The sequence below is a fragment of the Labeo rohita genome, chromosome 17 (assembly GCF_022985175.1).
Source record: "Labeo rohita strain BAU-BD-2019 chromosome 17, IGBB_LRoh.1.0, whole genome shotgun sequence".
Taxonomy (NCBI): Eukaryota; Metazoa; Chordata; class Actinopteri; order Cypriniformes; family Cyprinidae; genus Labeo; species Labeo rohita.
This window is the reverse complement of record NC_066885.1, coordinates 3549484-3572616: the sequence shown is the minus strand read 5'-3', so window position 1 is coordinate 3572616 and position 23133 is coordinate 3549484. Positions and strand designations below refer to the sequence as shown.

The 23133-nt window shown below is 29.2% G+C and overlaps 1 protein-coding gene across 1 annotated transcript; it reads right to left on the bottom strand.

Moving 5' to 3' along the window:
• Positions 1 to 985: 985 nt before the first annotated feature.
• On the bottom strand, positions 986 to 21171 carry cdc5l (CDC5 cell division cycle 5-like (S. pombe)). Its single transcript, XM_051133933.1, has 16 exons — positions 20950 to 21171; positions 17614 to 17717; positions 17311 to 17472; positions 16991 to 17118; positions 16806 to 16905; positions 15257 to 15475; positions 14987 to 15131; positions 13272 to 13460; positions 13043 to 13191; positions 10808 to 10970; positions 10533 to 10697; positions 10302 to 10382; positions 8841 to 9083; positions 7128 to 7325; positions 3045 to 3257; positions 986 to 1467 (listed from the first exon to the last, which is right to left on the bottom strand). Exons 1-16 carry the CDS (start codon positions 20992 to 20994, stop codon positions 1363 to 1365), a joined length of 2409 nt encoding a protein of 802 aa, XP_050989890.1. The 5' UTR covers positions 20995 to 21171; the 3' UTR covers positions 986 to 1362.
• Positions 21172 to 23133: the final 1962 nt, after the last annotated feature.

Below are 23133 nucleotides of genomic sequence, written 5' to 3'. Positions count from 1 at the left end.
AATAAGATAGCAGCAAATAAATAATTAAAATTAGCAAAATAATGAAAAAAAACCCTCAGGTTTGTTTGTAAATTAAAAATAAATAAATAAATAAATCTAAATCTAAATCTAAATCTAAATATACATAAAATAGTACTCTCAAAAAAAAAAAAGCATAAAAATAATTAAATAAGATTAATTAAAAATTAGCTAACTATTAATCCCACCCAGGTTCATTTATTGCAAATGTTTTAAATAAATAAATAAATAAATAAATAAATAAATAAATAATAATAATAATAATGATAATAATGATAATAATAACAACAATAATAATAAATAATATATATATATTTATACACATACACACACACACTATATATATATACTACATATAAATATACTATTTTTTTAATTATATATATATATATAATTAATTAAACTATGATTGATTATAAAAAAATTTAAAAAGGGTACCAAGTTATAAATATACACAAAATAGTACTCTCAAAAAAAAAAAAAAAAAAAAATAAATAAATTAAATAAGATTAATTAAAAATGAGCTAACTATTAATCCCTCCCAGGTTCATTTATCGCAAATTTATTTATTTAAACATATATATATATATATATATATATTTATTATGTTTAAATAAATAAATAAATTTAAAAAATACATTTTTTTATATATATATATATATATTTATTTATTGTTTATTAAAATTAAAAAAGGCTGACTGTGATTAATCATAATAAAATGTAAAAATTTATTTAAAAAAAAGGTACCAAGTCATAAATACAGATAAAACAGTACTTGCAACAGTATTAATTTGCTAGAATTAGCAAAAAAAAAAATAAATAAATAAATAAATAAAAAAAGAAAAGAAAAAAAGAAAAAAAAAAAAACTCCCAGGTTAATTTATTGTACATATTAAATATATATAAAAATTATACTTTATATTTTGTGTCTTTCCACTCATTCATTGAGACAGCAGACATTCAAAGCTCAGATCAACTCAGCGCTGATGATTTATTTTGTAAATGATGTACATTTTCAATGCCAGTCATTATTCCAATTTACACCTGACAAGGAGCTTCTCATATTCAACACAAACCTAAAAATGGCTTGACGTGGGAAAATCCATACTGCAAAACAGACAATATTTACACTTACCAGGTCAATATGAAAAACATTTTTAAAAACAAAAATCTGTGTGAATGACATCCCAGCGGTCCTTGTCGACAGTCAACATAAAGCTGAAAGCTGTTGATTACAGCAGAAACGGTAAAGCATGCTGAAGCGGGACAGTTAGCGGGATGAGCACATGAACACATACTGTACGCACTACAGGAGATGAGAAATGTTTAGGATAAATGTCCCATTCAGAACTTCTGTGAGAGCGTCTGTTTCTCCAGCAGCAGGTCTGCGAATCTCTGCTGCAGCTCTTTCTCTCTGTCCTGCTGTCTCTGGACGTCCTCTCTCAGGGCCTGGATACGAACGACAAACAATTGTTGATATAAGTGATGAAGTAGTGTAAACTTGTAACGCAGCATCTGATTTGGTTATTGGTTTTAGGAGGGGAAAAAAAAAATAAAACAAACAGTTACAGACAGTGTCTTTGTAAACAAACAATAAAATAAATAAAAATACCAGCTGGTGTGGGTATTAATTTTATATATTGCTACTAGTTAAAGATCTTAACCTCCTGTCTGGAATGGTGTGGTTCAAAAAAAAAAAAAAAAAAAAAACACAAAAAAAAAAAAAAAAATTTTTAAAATAATATTACCAAAATGTAAAAAAAAAAAAAAAAAAAAAAAAAAAAAAAAAAAAAAAAAAAAAACATCCCAGAACCCCAAAACAACCTACCTGGTGTGGTGTTAATTTTATATATTAATAATAATTAAAAACACAAACCTCAAGGGTTATTTTTAAAATTGGAAAAATAATTAATTAATTTATTTAAAATAAATAATTATTAAGAATATTAATTAATAATAATAATAATTATTACTATTATAATTATAAGTAAAAACAAACTCCCAGGGTTATTTTTAAAATGGGATAAATAAATAAATAAAAAATATTACCAAATTAAAAAAAAAAAAAACAGGACCCCAAAACAAACCAGCTGTTGTGGTGTTAATTTTATATATTAATAATAATTAAAAACACAAACCCCATGGGTTATTTTTAAAATTGGAAAAATAAATAAATAAATAAATAAATAAATTACACAAACAAAAAAAAAAAAAAAAAAACAGAATCCCAAAACAAACCAGCTGATGTGGTGTTAATTTTATATATTAATAATAATTAAAAACACAAACCCCAAGGGTTATTTTTTAAAATTGGAAAAATAAATAAATTAATTAAAAATAATAACAATAATAATAATAATTAAAAACTCAAACCCCCAAGGTTTTTTTTTTATTTGGACAAATAAATAAATACATAAATGAATAAATAAATATTACCAAATTACCAAAAACAAAACAAAACAAAAAACAAAAAATAAAAAAACAAAAAACCAAAACTTTAATTAACATTAAGATTAACAAATGCTGTAGAAGTATTGTTTGTTCTTAGTTCAAGTTAACTAATGAACCTTACTGTAAAGTGTTACCCATTTTACATATACATTTATGTGACCCTGGACCACAAAACCAGTCATAAGTAGCACAGGTATATTTGTAGCAATAGGCAACAATGCATTGTATGGGTCAAAGTGATCGATTTTTCTTATGTCAAAAATCATTAGGATATTAAGATCATGTTCCATGAAGATATTTTGTAAATTTCCTACCATAAATATATCAAAACCTAATTTTAGATTATTAATATGCATTGCTAACAACTTCATTTGGACAACTTTAAAGGCGATTTTTTGATTTTTTTGCACCCTCAGATTCCAGATTTTCAAGTCATACAAAAGTGAAAAGCTTATTTATCAGCTTTCAGATGATGTATAAATCTCAATTTAATAAAATTATCCCTTATAACTGGTTTTATGGTCCAGGGTCACATACATATCATGGATCCAAACATCTAATAGAGAGACGTTCACCTCCTGTCTGCGTGGAATGGCGTGGTCTTCCTGTTTCTTCAGCTCCTGGAAGGTGTGGAGCTCCATGTGGGCCTGTTCCACCTGATCCCAGAGTTCACTGAGCTGTTTAAGCAGACCCATGGCCCGCGACTGATAGCCGCCCAGCAGAATCTTCATCTTCTTCTCCATCTTCGCCGCACGCTTGGCCTCTGTGGTCATGTGACCTCTGTTGATCTGTCAACAACACAGGAAGCGAGAAGTTGTTACAAACAGAGTCACAATTCACTCGGAAATCAGAGTCTGAACTACCTGCTGCATATTAGTTTATGTTTTGAACTTGTGTTTTTAAGTGAAACCACTTTCAGATTTGTCTAAACAAAAAAAGAAAATAATGGATGAGGTAATGGATCAGTTTAATGAACATACAAAAATACAAAAATGAAGTACCCAACAAAACCAAACAAGCAAAAATAAATAAATAAATAAATAATGTAAAATCTGAGCCAAAAAAGTAAAGGATTAAAAAAACAACAATAATGAACATAAAAATAACTTAAAGGGCACAATTTAATCTCTGCTCAATTTAAACCTTTAATTCGAGCTCTTGTTCTTGTCATGTTGCGACGGGAGGTCTGAGAAAAACCAGGATTCAATTTTGTCCTCAGACACTGGCACCAGCAAATATTGAAAACATTGCAAACGTAAACTATTTTCAGACGTTCAATTTTGCAATAATGTGTGACATGCAAAAAAGCAGCGAATTCTACAAAGTTATGAGATGGAAACAAAAACAATAAACCTCCAATGTCAACACAGGCCTCAGAAACACACGCCACGTCTTTGGCCTTTAACAAACCATTATGCAATTATAATGGATCTGTTTTCATTCGAGCGCTTGGCGTTTTCCAGTAAGCGTCCCGCTGCCAGCTCAAACTCCTGACTGGGCATTTCTCTGGGTAAAACATCCCAGGCAAGCTGAGACAATGAGACATCAGTGAGAGCGGGACGTCCAGACAGCAGCAGACGCGTGACCGTCAGCCAATGCAGATCGTCTTAAAATCAACAGCAGCTGATTAATTGAACATATGAATGCATCAAAAATTAAATCACTGAATTTTAAAGAACAATTACATTTTCTGTCAATTAAATATTTTATATCTAATATTTTATATCCATGATATAAAAACATATACTTTTATTAATACAAAAAAATACATATCAAATGTTTCATGTACATATATTACTTACAATATTAGTTAAATACACACTCACACACTTTACAAATTTAATTTTACAATTCAACAATTTTACATATTAAAATAATTTTAGGTATAATTATAAACTACAATTACAAAAAAATATATTAAAATTTTTTCTAATATATTAATATTAATATTGATATGAAAAAAATATATTATAATAATAATAATAATAATAATAATAATAATAAATATTTTATATATATATATATATATATATATATATATATATATATATATAATGTTTCTAATTTATAAAATAAATAATTCATATAATTAATGTAAAAAAGTGTAAATGGGCTTTTAGCACAAAATAAATACATAAAATGTATATAAAAGTTATAGAAAATACATAATTACAAAAAAAATACTATTTTTAATTTTTATTTAATTATAAAAAGTTTTTTTTAATTGTATAAATGGAAAATAATAAAATCCCTCAGGTTTGTTGACTGTTTTTTATTTCTAAGATAATAATAATAATAATAATAATAATAATAATAATAATAATAATAATAAATTTTAAAAAGTGTGTGTGCCTTTTTTTTTAATGGGCTTTTAGCATAAAATAAATAAAGTATATATAAAAGTTATACAATATATATAATTATAATACAATTACTATTTTTAATTTTTCATTTAATTAAATTGTACAATAAGAAATAATAAATAAAATCCCCCATGTTTGGTGACGGTTTCTAATTTCTAAAATAAAATAAATAAATAATTTTTTAAAATGGGTTTTTTTTTTTTTTACATGGGCTTTTAGCACAAAATAAACAAAAGTTACATAAGATATATAATACAATTACTATTTTTAATTTTTATGTAATTATACTCATTTATAATATAAAATGTTGTAATTCATAAAAAAAAAGTTTAATATATTTTTTAAAAATTGTAGAAAAAATTAAAAAAATAAAATTACCCCAGGTTTGTTTACGGTTTCTAATTTCTAAAATAAATATTAAAAAAACAAAGTGTGTACTTTTTTCTTGAACTGGTTTTTAACACAGATAAATCAAGAAAATTAACAGCAACAAAGCATAGCTATAAACAAAATAGTGTACTTGTGAACGCACACACACATAAACAAAAATATAAACATAAAAAAAAGAAAACACTCTTTCTCCATCAGTGTGTGTAACTCCAGCTGAGGTCTGCTGATAAATGTGCTGTGCAGATGCTGCCGGCATAAATCCTGGCAGTTCTCTGAATGAGAGGCGCTTCCTGCAGGAACACAAACTCCCCGCGTCTCTGAACTTGCTGCTGTGTGAATGGACTCCAAGTTTCCGCCACACGTTCCCAGCCGGGACGCATGAACACAAACGCAGCCTGTGTCAAATGGGGGGGTGTCCTAATGAACTCAAGCTCTGCACATGTGCACATCCTGAAACTACAGGACACTGGCTGTCTTACCGGTGGCAACGGTCTGTGTTAAACCAGGCATGAATGCCCAGGAGTTTAGAGCCGTCCTCATTAAAACAGAATTAACGGATTTATTGCCGTTTATCTTGGCTGGTTAATTATAAGGTTAACGTACTGAGTGACTTTTAAGAGCACTAAGAATGGATCTGAATAAACCGTCTGTTGTACCAACAGCAGTAAGATACTCAAGAGATTTTACCAAAACCCTGAATATTAATAAACACAAGAGAAAAAAAAAAAAATGGAATGAAGAATTAAAAAATAAAACAAAAATAAACATGAAATGCCCAGAAAAACAACAACATGATTATGTAAACAAGATGGAAAAAAAAAAAATCTGACTGTTTTTACCAAATCCTTGAACTGAACATATGAAAACAGAATAATAAAATAAAGAACCCACCAAAACCAAAGAAACAAAAATACATTTTTAAAAATTAATAAGTAAATTAAAAATAAATGGATTAAAATGAAGATGCAATAAATTAAAACAATTTTAAAAATATGTAGAAAACAATTAAAAGTTTTTTTAAATAAAGAAATAAAATACAAAAATACTTAAATGTTAAATGTAATATTATGAAAAAAGAAAACTGAATACAATAAAATGTAAATAAAATACTAATATTAATTTTAAAAAAATAACTAAAAAGGGGGGGTAAAACACACTGAATGACTTTTAAATATATATTTTAATGCCTTAAGTCATTTTTTTATTACATAAATATATAAACTTGTTTTTAAAAATTTGAAGAAAAAAAATAAGAAAATATACTGAATTACCTTTAAAAGCAATAAGACTGAAGTTATTTTACCAAATCCTTTAACATTACTGAATACAAGAAAATAAAAAAAAACAGAATGGAGAATGGAATGCCCTGAAAAATAACACTATTATGTAAATAATGAAAAAGACCTCAATGACTGATTTTACCAAAACCTTGAACTGAACACATGAAAACAGAATAATAAAATAAAGAACCCAGCAAAACCAACCAAACAAAAATACATTTTTAAAAATTAATTCAAAACTATAAAAAAAATAATAAATTAAAATAAAAAATAAATAAAAATTATGTAAGAAACAATTAAAAAAAAAAAAAAAAAAAAAAAAAAAAATACAACTATATATAAAAAATAATGTTAATTGCAATATTATGAAAAAAGAAGTGAAAAATAATTAAGTAATATATGTAATAAAAATATAAAATAAAATATAATTTATAAATTTATAATTTATATATAAGTTTTTTTTTTATTACATAAATATAATAATTGTTTAAAAAAAAAAAAAAAAAAATAAGACTTAAGTGATTTACCAAATCCCTGCACGTTACTGAACATATGCTTTTATTAACCAAACAGCACCATCTACTGGACGCAAAGGGAGTGTGCATGATATTTATGATGACCTTACCTCCAGTTTCTTCTCCAGAGACTCGATTCTGTCTTTCTTGCTGGCCAGATTGGCTCGGGTGTAGCGGCTCTGTCCGGGCAGGTACAGGACCTGACTGTAACACTCCTCCCACACCTGGTTATACGCCTCCATAGACAGATCTCCATGACCCATCCCATGTTTCACCACCTCCATTTCCTGGGTCAGCAGCTCTCCAGCCTGTCAAACACACACATAGGACTATAAAGAATCATGTACTTTATGATTGTAGAGAACCTAACGTAGGTAAACTTCAGCCTTGAGCATGAAATAAGCTCTTGTCTGAAATGAACTGAATAAAAGCAAACTGATTAACACATTAAGACTTTATGGGTGAATATAAGAGGTCACAAGGTCACAACCCAAAATAAAAATGCATAAAGAAAATTAAGTCTATGATTCTTTTGCAATGTGACGTTACTTTTGTAAAAATGTAGTAAATTATTTTGTAAAATAAATTACATTTACATTACACAACATTTTGACAATACAGTATTGAGAATGCATTGTTTTTGCAGTATTTTTGTATTACAGTAATGTTTTTTTCATTTTTAAATGCATGTGGGACATAATTTTTTTGTCCAACAAATATACAGAAAATAAAATGTGCTTCATAAATAATAAATAATTAATTAAAAAAATAATCAACAGATTAACTTGATCATCAAAATAAGGGGTTTTTGGTAAAACCACTTATTGCTTTGTAGAATAAACAGTTAATTTATTTTAACACTCTTAAAATCATTCATTTTTTAAATTTAATTTTAAAAATATATTTATATTTATATACAAGAATGTTTATAATATATTTCAATGCTCTTAAAATCATTTCTTATATTTTTTTATATTATTTTAATGTATTTAAAAATTTAAAAAACATGAATTATTTTAAGATGTTTTTTTTAAATATATTTTTTAAATAATATATAATGAATGGTTTAATTTATTTATGTATATGTTTTTGTTACATAACTATTAACGATTAGTTAATTTAATTATTTTTAATGTTCTTAAGTCATTTACTGTTTTAAATATTAATATACTAAATATTAGAATATTTTTATGTTACATAATTGATATAATTTTATATAACTGAAATGTCTGTTACATAACTGAATTAGTTGTTGCAGCCACGTTTTTCCAGTATAATACAACATTTAATTATTACCATTTGGAACATTTTTTTCTATAATATAACATTAGAATATAATTTATTTAATTAAATTATTATTATTATTATTTATTTATGTATTTTTTATTTAATCTGATTAAATATATAATTTTCCCAATGCAGAAAATTAGGTTTAATTAATCTAATAATCAGAGGAATAATAAGAAGATTTGTTGAAATCATCAAAACCGTTAATCGCAGCCCTATTGAAAAGTAATGACAGTGATGTAAATGTGCTTGACTTGGAGCCACAAAGCATCGTAATTTTCCTAAATAGGCTTCATTATGCAAAAATATGACCTGGAACTTTCTAAATGTCACTCTTAAAAATAATTGCCAGGCCACACTGAATGTGTACCTGCAGAATAACAAAACCTTCAGAGACTCACAGAATCTGAATGACCTCTCCAGCTGTCTGTGCGTTCCCACGTATAATCTGCTAATAAATCACTCTCAGCTTTTGCTCCCTGATTAAAAAGAAAACAACGTCTTCCATGTGGGTCTAATAATTAAAAGCAGCAAACCTTTTTGAGCTCGTCCTCAGAGACCTTTTCGTAAGGTGTTTTCTCCAGGTAAGTGATGTGCTCTGCGTTGTTGGAGCTGGATCCCACTCCTTTACCTTTCTTGGCCTGGGCGTCGCCGAAGGGGTGATGCAGACAGTCGAAGTGGATCATGGTGATCATTTCTTTCTTAATGAGCTCTTCGGCCTGCTGCAGGTCCGTCAGCGGCGGCTCCACGTTATGAGGCCGGAGTATCGTTTCATTCACCTGAACACACAGATACAGGAGCACCATTAGTTTGGGCTGCTCTCATGGTGGTGTACATCTCTTCAAACTAATAAAATGTACTGTTTCTTTTTTTTTTTGTACTACTTAATGAGGCAAAAATGGCCAAAAGCATCTTGACTAGTCTAGAAGGCTTATTGTTACACAACCAAATTAAGTCCCTTTTGAAATTATGTAGTTTTGCACACCTCTCAGTTCTGCCCACATTACTTTACTCTGCAATACATGGAAGTTGTTAATGTTAAAAAGGAAAACTAGAAAACACCATGACATTTATAGATTTCATATACAAATATGTATGTATGTGTATGTCTAAAATAAAATTAAAACCAAAACTAAAATTAATTGGGCAAAAAAAAAAAAAAAAAAAAAAAAAAAAAAAATATATATATATATATATATATATATATATATATATATATATATATATATATATATATATTTTTTTATATATATATATATATATATATATATATATATAATATAATTTTTTTTTTTTTTTTTTTTTGCCCAATTAATTTTAGTTTTGGTTTTAATTTTATTTTAGACATACACATACATACATATTTGTATATGAAATCTATAAATGTCATGGTGTTATCATCGTTAAAATCCACAAAAACAACAACAACAAGAATAAGTTAAAAAACTCATAAAATATAAACACTTAAAAGGAAATTTGAAATAATGCCTTGGGAAGTACATGAAAAACAAAAAGGTTTAAGTTACAAAACGGAAAAAAAAAAAAAAAAAAAAAAAAAAAACACAACAAACACCAAAATGCAATTAAACAAAATCTCAAAAAAAAACAAAAAACAAAATATTACTAATACTATAATAGTATAATACACACAAAAAAAACATCACAGTATGTGGAAGCGGTATTTAAAAAAAATTAAGATTTGTTAACTAAAATAACCCTGCAAAACTTATAAAACTGATATAAGAATAAACATATAAAATAATAAACATATATAAAAAAAAAAACTAATATTGCAAACATAAAAATTAGTAAAAAAAAATAAAATCTAATATTATATAATTTAATTTAAAATATTAATAAATACTATAATAGTAAATTGAAAGTGTTAAAATAATTATATTTTTTGGCAGTTTTTGGGCACAGTGATTGCTAAGATATTGCTAGATAAGCAAGTATGAATGGGGTGTGTGTGTGTATGTGTATGTGTGTGTCCTCACCTCTGAAGGTCTTGGTAATTCTCTCTGAACTGCCGTGTGCCTCTGACGCAGCTCCTTCTCCCTCTCAGCATCTCTGGCGGCCTGTGGAAATATCACACAAAATAAATAACACCAAAAACAAATATATCAACACTAAATACAGCACCTTCTGAATCCTGAGTGATCTGTACATTTACAGATCTTAAAAAGCTGCATTAGAAGCTGACGGGCCCAGGAGTTTGGTTAACTGACCTGTTTACGCAGCTCTATCTCGGCCGCATCCTCCACGAAACTCTCATCCACTTCGGCTTCCTCCAGCTCTTTCTCAGCGTTTTCGGGAAGAACGATCTCAAAGTCATTTTTGGGCACCGGAAGAGACATCAAGCCCAATCGGAGCTGCTCGCGGGACTCCCTTTGCTGGAACAGATGGAAATAAATGCACACTTAAATAAATGCATCAAATCCACTCAAGGACAACGGTTTAAATCTCAGACAATTTCAGGCTGATTACTATGGGTGTTACACACCAAGTGTTTGGCAAATGACGGGTCGTTGTAGTCCACACCGCCCTCCTCTGTGTTAATGTTGAGCTTGTCCCGCAGCGGGGTCCTGCCCGGGGTCACGCCCACCGAGGGTTTAGGAGTCATCCCACCGTGAGGGGTCATGCCCTCGGCTCCGTGACTGGGAGTTCTGGGAAACCATATGCATAAAGTCATTATTGATGCAGCTCATTAACCTGAAATTTGACATATACTTTATTATTATGAGATATTAATATTCAAAAGTTCAAAAGTTTGGGGTCAGTGTGGGTAATGTTTTTAAATAAGGTCTTTTATTCTTTCAAAGCTGCATTTATTTGATCAAAAAATACAGTAAAAACAGTAATATTATTCTGCGAAGGTATTCAATATAAACTTAAAATTAATTCCAGTGATGCTGAATTTACAGCTTGATCCTTTAGAAATCGTCCTAATATGCTCATTTGCATAACACTTTGGTTTATTTTAGCAATATTGAAAACAGCTGCTTAATATTTTTTACTAAAACACAATTTAAGCATTTATTTGAAATGGAAATCTTTATTAATATTATAAATGTCTTTACTGTCACTTTTGATCAATTTAATGAGTCCTTGCTGACTAAAAGTATTAATTTCACATTATAAATGACTTACCGACCCCAAACTGACCCGAAAGCAGTAATTAAATCTGAATTCTATACTAATGTGCCAACCATAACAAGCCTAAATTTAATTTAACTGCATTACTGGGTGAAAAATTGGCTTTCTTCATTAACATTAATACATATTTTTGACTTGCTTCTGACTGAACAATATTTTGAATTAGCTTTTAATTTTATATTTAAAGTTTTAGGCCTAAATTCAATTAACTGTATAAATGGAAGGAAAATTGCCTTTTTTATTAATATTGATAAAAAAAATTACTTCTGACTTAATATTTTAAACTGAAGTTTTCATTTTAATTTAAGGCCTAAACTTAATGAACTGTATACTTGGGTGAAAAATTGGCTTTTTTATTATTATATTATAAATATTATGGACCATTACTTCTGACTGAACTATATTTTGAATTAGTTTTTCATTTTATATTTTAAGTTTTCATTTTAGTTTCAGGCCTAAATGTAATAAACTGTGTAACTGGGAGGAACATTAGCTTTTTTCATTAATATTATTAAATATTATTGACTATTACTTCTGATTGAACAACATTTTGATTTAGCTTTTAATTTTATATTTTACATTTTCATTTTAGTTTTAGGCCTAAATTTAATGAACTGTAAAGCTCAGTGGAAAATGGCTTTTTTAAATCAATATTAATAAATATGATTGACTATTACCTCTGACTGAACAATATTTTAAATGAGCTTTTAATTTTATATTTTAAGTTTCATTTTAGCTTTAGGCCTAAATTTAAAGAACTGTGTAACTGGGAGGAAAATTGGCTTTTTTTTATTAATATTAAATATTACCTCTGAATGAACAATATTTTGAATGAGCTTTTAAGTTTATATTTTAAGTTTTCATTTTAGTTTTAGACCTAAATTTAATGAACTATATAACTGGGTGAAAAATTGGCTTTTTTCCATTCATATTTTTTGTGTTTTAATTTAGTTTTAGTTAAAGGTCAAGTGATTTTATGTGCTTTTGTCATTAGTTTTTGGGATTTTTCTTTTTATTTCTATTTATTTTTTTTTATTTTTTTTTATTTCAGTTTTAGCAATTTTAGTACTTCTACTTAGCTTACTGTGGTTATTTGCCAAGGTTTAAAAAAAAAAACAAACAAACAAAAAAAAAAACATACACAGAATATAATTAAATTACATTGATTTCTTAAAACTTAAAATAAACACTAATATTTTTTTTTATTTTAATTAAAAGCATGCCAATCATAACTAGCCTAAACGTAATGAACTGTATTACTGGAAAATTTGTTTATTCATTTATATTAATACACATTATTCAATAATAATACTGACTGAATATTGTTGCCTTACATTGCCATTGGTTGTGTTTTATTAAAGCAATAAGCAACTCAAGGCAAAGCATTACAGTGATTTTTACAACACCCCTGAACCTTGACAAAAAAACAACAAAAAAAAAAAACAAAAAAAAACTTGTAGACCACGGTCTTGAGTGGATTACTGTTTTACTATGGCATTTTATAAGACATTTTACCAAAATCAATTAATATTACCGTGGTCATTCTAATGTGAAAATGCATATTGTCATGCATGATGGGTACCTGAAGGGTGTAGACAGCACTGTGTTGGGCGTCTGGACCACCTGTCTCTGTGGTGTGACACCAGAGAAGTCGCTCTCATGTAGGGGTGTGTTCAGCCCTCCCTTAAGAGGAGTGTCCACGTTGGTAAGTGCCATCAGGTTCTGGGCTTCCTGTGAGGGGGAAAGAACCAAACAGTGAGATTCAGGATGTAAAACAGCCAGTTTGAGAAGTTTGTGAAACTGGACCAAACCTGCAGGATTTTGTCCTGTGCCGCTGGAGTTTTGGGTGTGCGCAGGGCCATGGAGTTATTGGTCACGTTGTATTCGGACAGAAGAGCACTGGAGGCAGAGTTTGTGATTCCAGACTCCTCGGCGGTCTGACGGGCGATTTCGCTGGCCTGACCCAATTTGACAACCTCCTCCAGCTCGGCATCAGAGATCTGGAATGAAAAATCATTAAAAAGCAGATCATTCAACAAACTAACTGTAAATTCTATATTAAACTATTAGATTAATTATAAAACATACTGAGTGGTTAGCAATCAGTATTATTTTAATATTTATATATTATTAGTCAATATTTTGAATTTGATTTTTTATATTTGCATTTTCATTGTAATTTCAGTTAAAGTTTTAATCATTTTATGTGCTTGTCTTTAGGTTTTTTATATATATATTTTCTATATTTCTATTTAGATGTAATTTATTTGGTTAACGTGTTGTTATAATTGTTATAGTATTTATTTATTAGTATAGTATTTATTAATATTTTGAATTTGCTTATAATTTTAAATCCTAAAATTTTATTAATTTCTGTGCTTTTGTCATTTATATTAGTTTTTGTTGTTTATATTTCTATTTAGATTCAATTTAGTGTTAATTTAGTACTATTTATATACTATTGTAGAATTTATCCACAATTAGAATTACCTTTTAAATTTCATATTTTCAGGTTGTTTTAATTTTATTTACATTTTAACATTTAATGCGGTTTATATATATTTTTTAAATATAATTCTATTTCTATTTCATTTATCTGGCTATAATGTTGCGATCAGTGTTTTAGTACTATAGAATTTATTAATATTTTGAATTAGCTTTTAATTCTACATTTTCAGTTCTCATTTTAATTTCAGTTAAAGTTTTAATAATTTTATATGCTTGTCTTTACTATTAATGTTCTTTACACACATTTCTATTTAGATGTAATTATTTGGTTAATGTGTTACTGTAAGTGTTATTTTAGTATTTATATACTAGTATATTTATTTTTATTAATATTCTGAATTAGATTTTCATTTTTATATTTTGTTTTCATTTTAAATTCTAAAATTGTAGTAATTTATGTGCTTTTGTCATTTCTATTAGTTTTTCAATTTAGTATCATTTTACTACTATTTATATACCATTATATTATTTATAAATATTTTTAATTATCTTTTAATTCCATATTCTGGTTTGATTTCAATTTTATTTACAGTTTTACAAATTGTATGTTGTCATTTAATTTAACAAATAATTCTATTTAATTTATTTGTTTATTATACAATGATCAATGTTATTTTAGTATTATAGCATTTATTAATATTTTGAATTAGCTTTAAATTTTATATTTTTAGTTTCCATTTTAATTTTATTTTAAGTTTTGGTCATTTTATTTGCGTTTTAATTTGTTTTTTAAAAAATTATATTTAGAATGAATTTATTTTTGTTTCAGTTTTAGTAATTTTAGCACTTCTTGCACTTTATTGCAGTCATTTAAATTTTTCATCTAATATTTAGATTTTATTTCAGATTTTTAATAATTTTAGTTTACACTAACAACACTGGTTGCAATGCACTTAATAAGATTGGGTGAATAGGACTTAATAGGATTTTACTGTTGCAAAGGTGTTTTTAAGGCACAGACTACACAATTTACAGTGATTTTTTTACCACGTTTAAGGTACAGTTTGTAAGAACTGACCTGTGGTGCCGGCAGCACCAGTTTACTTCTCTTCTTTGTGAACTCTGACACTCCGCTGGTCTGCAGGATGGCTGAGGGCAGATCGGACTCCTTCTTCTTCTTGATCTTCTGTCTGTCCTTCTTTCGGTCGCGATCCTCTTTCTCACTATATACAAAAAAAAAAAAAAAAAAAAAAAAAAAAGCATAGGGGTGATCAAAAAAAAAACACCCATCCAGGCCACTCAACAACCTGCAGCTCAACAGGAGAAAGTTTCACACGACCCCGCTCACCTCCTGAGTTCTCCATCGAGATGCTGCTGGCGTAGGCGTTTGAAGTCCGGTTCCAAAGGATCGTACTGCTCCATGGATGTATCATAGAAGCCCTGCGCGGGTTTCTTTTCAAACGGGATCTCAGCATTATAGTCGACACCTCTCTTCTTCTTGCGCTTCTTCTGGATGTCGATGCCTGCAGCTCGCAGCTCCCTGCGCTTCTGAAGTGCTGCCAGACGGCTGCGGAAAACAGTGAGGACGGCTTCATGATTAACACCTCTGATAAACAACTCAACGTGATCAACACTGTGACAACTAATAACATGCTCTTTATGATACTGTCAACAACACTTTTTCAGATCATAAAAACAACAATTAGACAGCAAGCTGTTATGCATATACTATATATGTAACAAATACACTGCCGTCAAAAGTTTGGGATCAGTAAGATTTATTATGTTCTTTTTTTTTTTTTTCTTATGGTCATCAAGGCTGGATCAAAAATATATTTTTTTTAAAAAGTAACGTGAAATAATATTACGATCTAAAATATTGGTTTTCTATTTTAATATACATTAAAATCCAATTTATTCCTGTGATGCAAAGCTGAATTTTCATCATCATTACTCCAGTATTCAGTGTCACATGATCCTTCAGAAATCATTCTAATATGCTGATTTATTATCAGAACTGTTGTGCTGCTTAATATTTTTTTTTGGAACCTGTGATACTTTTTTTTCTTCATTTTTTAATTTCTATTTAGACTGAATTTATTTTTATTTCAGTTTTAGTAATTTTAGTACTACTAAAATTTTTTTTAGTTTTTCATCTAATATTTAGATTTAGTTTTCAAACGATTTTACAAAAACAACACTGGTTAAGATACTAAATGTAAATATATGCTAACAAATATTTGTCCTCAAAAAAATCAGTCTGGAATGAATTCAGCAGGGTTACTATAGTTTACAAAAACCAGAAAAGGAAGAAAAATTGTGTGTGTGTTTTCATTTTCATAATTAGTTCTCCGTTTAATTTTAGTCATAGTAATTTATTTATTTTTATTTCTATTTAGACAATTTATTTTATTTCAGTTTTAGTAATTTTAGCCCTTTTTTGTAGTTAGTTGCCACAGAAGCATATTTTGTTCACATTTTTAAAGTTTTTCATCTAATATACAGATTTTATTTTGCAAAAACAACATTGGTTATGATGTGGTTACTGCTAAATTGAAATATATGCTAAAAATATTGGGTTCAGCAGGGTTAGAGGAGTTTAATAAAACCATTAAACAATATTGTTTGTTACTTGAAATAAATAAATAAATGCTAACTAAACAAATGGCAACATTTCTTATTTTCAATTTAGTTTAACCATATTAAATTAACTAAAACAGAAATTAATATAGACAGTGTTAAAACTATAACAGTATTTCAAATGATACTAAAATAACCCTGATTCTCATTCCCCCAAGAACATTTTCAAAAATATAAAATATGACACAGATTTATTCAGAGACAGACAGTGGTTGCTTAAAGACCTTCAACTCCCTTCTTATGACACAAGATCTTACCGCGCTTCCTCCAGCTGTTTCTCTCTGGCTTTCCGCTTTGCCTTCTTGCCTTGTGTGTTGGCCAATCGGGCTCTGGCTTCAGACAGCATCTCCAGCTCATCTGCACAAGTAAGTTCACATATGTCATGCATTGTCTTTTCAATCACAGTGTTAAAACTGTTCATCTAATAGTTTTTCAGACTCACCTTCATCCATGTCCACAGGGTCAGGCCTGGCTGGTTTGGTCTCAGGGTTTGGGTCGATCTCTCCTGGTTTGAGCTTGCGAGGGTCATCGCCCACATCATCCTCATTCTCTCTCTGGGCGGCTTTATCTCTACAAACAAAAACAAAAATGAACAATAGATTCTTCATATACAAAAAGGCACATGTACGACCAAACAGACAACATTAAATGGCATCTTTGTGTTGCCTTTCCATTACATGACTAGAATATTTTGGACTAGACTGAATTGCGAAAGGGTCCCCCGAGTAATTGTATGCTGTTTGTGGATCAAACTGTACTTACAGCAGATATTCATAATGCTCCAGACACTGAGCAGCTGTTCGCCCGATGATGGGGGCGATTGTCCTCCACTGAGTGGGCATCAGTTTGGCCAAGTGAAGAAGTTTCTCCTCTTCCTCACGTGACCATTCTGTTTTCTTAATGCTGGGGTCCAGCCACTCATACCTGCGTGAAACATCATAAGTGACGAAATTAAGACCTGGAATATCTTCTATCCACAAAATGATCAAGACGTTGCATATGTGCATCACAGTACAGATTCAGATCACTAGGTTCTGAGACATAACTTAAGCGATATGTACTTACCATCTGGCTTTACACTGTTTGGCTGATTTGCGGTGCAGCAGGGATGCGATTCGAGACCACTGATTTTTGCCATATTTCATTACAGCCGCTTTGAGAATCTCATCCTGTTAATAAATCACATCAAAGGCATGAATAATTAAAGAGGTCTGAAATAACACATCAGGGATGCAACAACAAGGCGACTCAAATGACAGATCATTTTCCTAATCTAACTTCAGCTTTGAAAAGCTGCACATTGTAATGAAATGGCAAAAGTTAAAAGGGTGAAATTATTTAAGTACTCATTTGAGTAATTTCCACCATAATAAACAAGCATGAGCCTAACGGGGTTAGTGTACTTATGAAGAAGAAGCAGAGTCAGTGAGAAGCAAGCCTTATTTGATCCAAAGTACAGCAAAAACAGTAATATTGTGAAATCTTTTTACCATTTCAGATAACTGATTTCTATCTGAATATATTTTAAAATGTAATTTATTCCAGTGATTTCAAAGCTGAATTTTTAGGATCATTATTCCAAGTCAAGTAAAGCTTTATTGTCATTCTGCTACATGTGTGGACATATAGTGGAATGAGATGTCGGGTCTCGCAGGACCACGGTGCTACATACTAGTTAAACATAATGTAATCATATGTGACCCTGGACCACAAAACCAGTCTTAAGTCGCTGGGGTATATTGTAGCGATAGCCAAAAATACACAGTATGGGTCAAAATTATTGATTTTTGTTTTATGCCAAAAATCATTAGGATATTACATAAAGATCATGTTCCATTAAGATATTTTGTAAAATTCCTACTGTAAATATATCAAAACGTAATTTTTGATTAGTAATATGCAATGTTAAGAACTTTATTTGGACAAAATTAAAGGTGATTTTCTCAATATTTAGATTTTTTTGCACCCTCAGATTCCTGGTTTTCAAATAGTAGTATCTCAGCCAAATATCATTATATCACAGCAAATCATATATCAATGGAAAGCTTATTTAGCTTTCAGATGATATATAAATCTCAATTTGGAAAAATTGACCCTTATGACTGGTTTTGTGGTCCAGGGTCACATATAACAGTACAAGTATAAGAAAAGCAATCGTCACTTGAACTCAAGACTTCCAGTCACATGATCCTTCAGAAATCAAAGTAATATTCTGATTTGCTGCTCAAAACATATATATTATTATTATTATTATGCTAGAAACAGCTTAAAATAATTTCTCAAGTTTCTTTGATGAATAGAAAGTTCAGAAGAACAGCATTATAAAAATATTTTGTAACATTATACATGTCTTTATCATCACTTTTGATTAATTTAAAGCATCCTTGCTAAGTAAAAGTATTATACAATTTAATAATAATTAGAAATGTTTTTTCAGCATATTAGAATAATTTCTGAATGATCATGTGACACTGAAAACAGTAATAATGATGCTGAAAATTCAGCTTTATAATCACAGGAACAAATTACAACTACAATAATATATATACACACAATTATATATATTCATTCACATAGAAGACAGTTATTTTAAATTGAAAGTCCAAAATCTTTTGACTAACAGTGTATAATACATAAAAATAACACTTAATAGGCAGTGATGGGAATAACGGCGTTATAAATAAACGGTGTTACTAAGGGCGTTATTTTTTTCAGTAACGAGTAATCAAACGAATTACTGTTTCCTACGTTACAACGCCAATAAAATACGGCGTTACTATCATTTATTATAATATTATTATAATTTTATTTTTCAGTTCATCTGAACGGATGCGCAGCGTACCTGTATTTGACAAGCTGTAAACTCTAGTGTGAAGGCACACGACTAGACGTCACTTTGTCCCACACACACGCAAAGAAAGATACAGGGCGACAGAGTCTTATACCATGCAGAATTGACGCGCTACATGTAAACGATATTCTTTGTTGTATTTTCCTCTCAAAACAACGGAGCTCCTTTGGAATACTTCAGCTTTTAAGAACTGCTGGTTTCTCCGGTAGTAGGCGGAACTAATGTGCAAACAGCAATCTCATTGGCTGGCGCTCACCTATTATCGTCCCTGTTTTGATTACAGCAAATCAGTTTGAGCGAACGCAGACGTAATTAATATTCATGAACCCAGCAGCTCATTAAACCTTAGTGTGTTTAATATTGTTATTAATAGTAGAATTCGTGGTAGTAACAAGACGTTCATAGAAACACTAAATTACAAACAATATCACCACCAGTCCTAAGTTCAGTCAACATGACAAGCATGCATTAATACATAGTTATTCTAATTACTAAAGTTCTAATGGCTAAAGTTGAATGCTAATTATAATTATAATATTATATCAGATATTTAATATTAGTCTGGTGAGTAAACTAAAAATGTAATTCATTTCATTAAAATTTCATTCATTTAACATATTTAATATTGGGGCCATCCAAGTTATTTAATATATATATATATATATATATATATTTTTTTTTTTTTAAAAGCAACACAATAGTTACTTTCCCTGGTAATTAGTTACTTTTATAATGATGTAACTCTGTTACTAACTTACTTACCATTTGTGAGAAGTAACTAGTAACTATAACTAATTACTTTTCAAAGTAACATTCCCAACACTGCCCACAACAACATTAAAATAGTGTAGATTAGTGTACAATGTTTTATATTTATTTTATAGTTATATTAAATTAGATTTTTTTTTAAAGTAACGCAATAGTTACTTTGCCTGGTAATTAGTTACTTTTATAATGATGTAACTCTGTTACTAACTCAGTTACTATTTGTGATAAGTAACTAGTAACTATAACTAATTACTTTTTTTTTTTTTTTAAGGTACGTGCCCAACACTGTTAATAAGCTTAAAATATAAAATTTAGCTGTTAATACACACGTCTTTATATTTGGGGGAAAACATAATTATTAAAAAAATACAAATGACTAATCTTGTGCTCAATCTTAATGTATAACGTTAGTATTTATGCACGGCCTAATTAATACTTTTCTACTATTTCTTGTCTAAATTGTGTGGGTATATGCAATTTTCTAAAAACTAGAGTAATTGCATTCATGCATTCATGATATCTTGTTCACTCAATAAAAAGTAATTGATAAAAACAGGAATAAATGTTATATAAACATACAGCGTGATCTGAAAGCTTTCAACATCACAACACATGTAACATTAACGTACGTAACGACGTAAATTAAAACACAACACTGTATATATGCAGGTAAGACAGGTAAACAATCATTATATGAAAATCGAGATGCCTTTACTGAATAAAATGCTAACGATTGATGGAGTTTTTAACGCTGAAACGTTGTATGTGTTTTCTAAACAAACCTCAGTGTTGCGCCACACGCCTCCTTTAATCATAATTCGCGGCATGTTGGCGATTTAAAGTCTCCACACGTGCCCACGTAGTAAAATCTTCTTCTTGAAGGTCAAATACGTGAAATTAAAAAGAAATCGGAGATATAAACTTTGAGTTTGAACTGCAGCACGTTCAACTGCAGATGAGGAAACCGAAATGGCTGCGAGCGCACAGAACTGTGGGAAACAAGCTCTTCCTCTATTGATTCATACGGGCTCCGTCATGTCACTTGAACTCAATATCGCCCCTGACGACAGAGAGGTGAGTGACAGGCTGAACAACGTGCGCTACTGTACGAGGCAAGTTTGTATTTAATAACCTTTTCTTCTTTTTTTGTTTTTGTTAGACTATATGTTTTATTTCTGTACATTTCTTTGGTAAACAGTGTTGTTTTAACTGTGCTTTATAAATAAATTAAAACTATCTTAGATAATATAATAGATAGTTTTTTTTAATTAAAAGACAATCTGAAATTCAATTTCTTTACCTCAATTCGATCTGACATCTCATAAAATAATTTTGTTTAATTACAGTAATATTGTTCTTGGATAATTAGGCATTTTGTGAATTAAAAAGCAAAATAACTAGCTACTACCTGCCACCAGAAAATACTGATATTTTAAAATTTATACTTATATCTAAAACAACAGTTTTCTGTCTGAATATATTTTCAAAAGGTAATTTATTCCTGTGATTCCTGTGAAGCTGAATTTCTGAATGATCGTCCAGAAATTGTTTTAATATTTGCTGCTCAAAAAACATTTTATATTATTATTATTATTATGTTGAAAACAGCTGAGTAGTTTTTCAGGTTTCTTTGATAAATAAAAGTTTCAGAAGAACAGCATTTACCTGAAATAGAAATCTTTTGTAACATAAATGTCTTCATCATCACTTTTGATCAATTTAAAGCATCCTTGCTAAATAAAAGTATTAATTTCTATCATTTTTACCCCCCCAAAAAATGATACTGACTCCAACCTTTTGAATGGAATAGTGTATAATGTTACAAAAGCTAAGGAATTATTTATTTATACACACTCTTTATATATATATATATATATATATATATATATATACACACACACACACACACACACACACATATATATATATATATACACATGAAGATCAATTTAAAAAATGCTTTAAAAAAGGTGAATTTTGTAAAGCTGATATGATGGTAAGATATTTCTTATATTATATATATTTGATTATTACTACTTTAAAAAAGTCAAATAATTTGAAAAAAATGTTTGAACAATTCAAAACTGATATTAAAAAATATTTGGAAACTATATCTAAATGTAATAATGTAAAGCAATATGCCGTTGTACTGTATGTATCGTTTTGCTTTTTTTTTTTTGCTCTTGTCTTAACTGTACAGTAGACTCATTTAAAAATAAAGGTGCTTTAAAAGGTTCTTCAAGTGATGCCATAGAAGAACCATTTTTGGTTCCACAAAGAACCATTCAGTTAAAGGTTCTTTAAAGAACCATCTTGTTCTTACCTTTTTATAATCTGAAGAACCTGCTTTCACCACAAAGAACCTTTTGTGAAACAGAAAAGTTCTTCAGATGTTAAAGGTTCTTTTAGACAAACCTTTTAGACAAAAAAGGTTCTTCTATGGCATCATGAAGCACCTTTATGTTTAAAGGGGTCATTGGATGCCCATTTTCCACAAGTTGATATGATTCTTTAGGATCTTAATGAAAAGTCTATAATATACTTTGGTTAAAAATTCTCAATGGTTGTGTAAAACAACACCCTTTTTACCTTGCCAAAATGAGCTCTGCAAAAATCATCTCATTCTGGTCGAGGCTGCTTTAAATGCAAATGAGCTCTGCTCGCCCGCCCCTCTCTTCTCTCTGTGGAGTGATGCACCTGTTTACATTAGCCACATTTAGCCGCGTTTAGCCGTGAAACTTGCTAACTAGCACATTATTAGGAAAGGCGATCACAAAGATTCATAAAAAAAAGCTTCTACTCACTTCTGCTGTAAGTGAAGCTGGATCATGAATTGTTTGCGCGAACATAGACGGATATATGTAGATCGGGAGTCGCATTCCCTTCACAAACAAATGTAATCTACTGCATCTTCAGCGGCTCAGATGTCGGGAGTAAATGACGACCACTATGTTCATTATTACATC

What these genes read in the sequence shown, in the direction of transcription:
- cdc5l (XM_051133933.1), bottom strand. Translation starts at nt 20,994, where the DNA reads ATGCCGCGAATTATGATTAAAGGAGGCGTGTGGCGCAACACTGAG. An exon ending in AGATAGAGCTGCGTAAACAG is followed by an intron (nt 10,383 to 10,532) that starts GTCAGTTAACCA and finishes ATATTTCCACAG; the next exon opens with GCCGCCAGAGATGCTGAGAG. An exon ending in CTCTGGAGAAGAAACTGGAG is followed by an intron (nt 3,258 to 7,127) that starts GTAAGGTCATCA and finishes TGTTGTTGACAG; the next exon opens with ATCAACAGAGGTCACATGAC.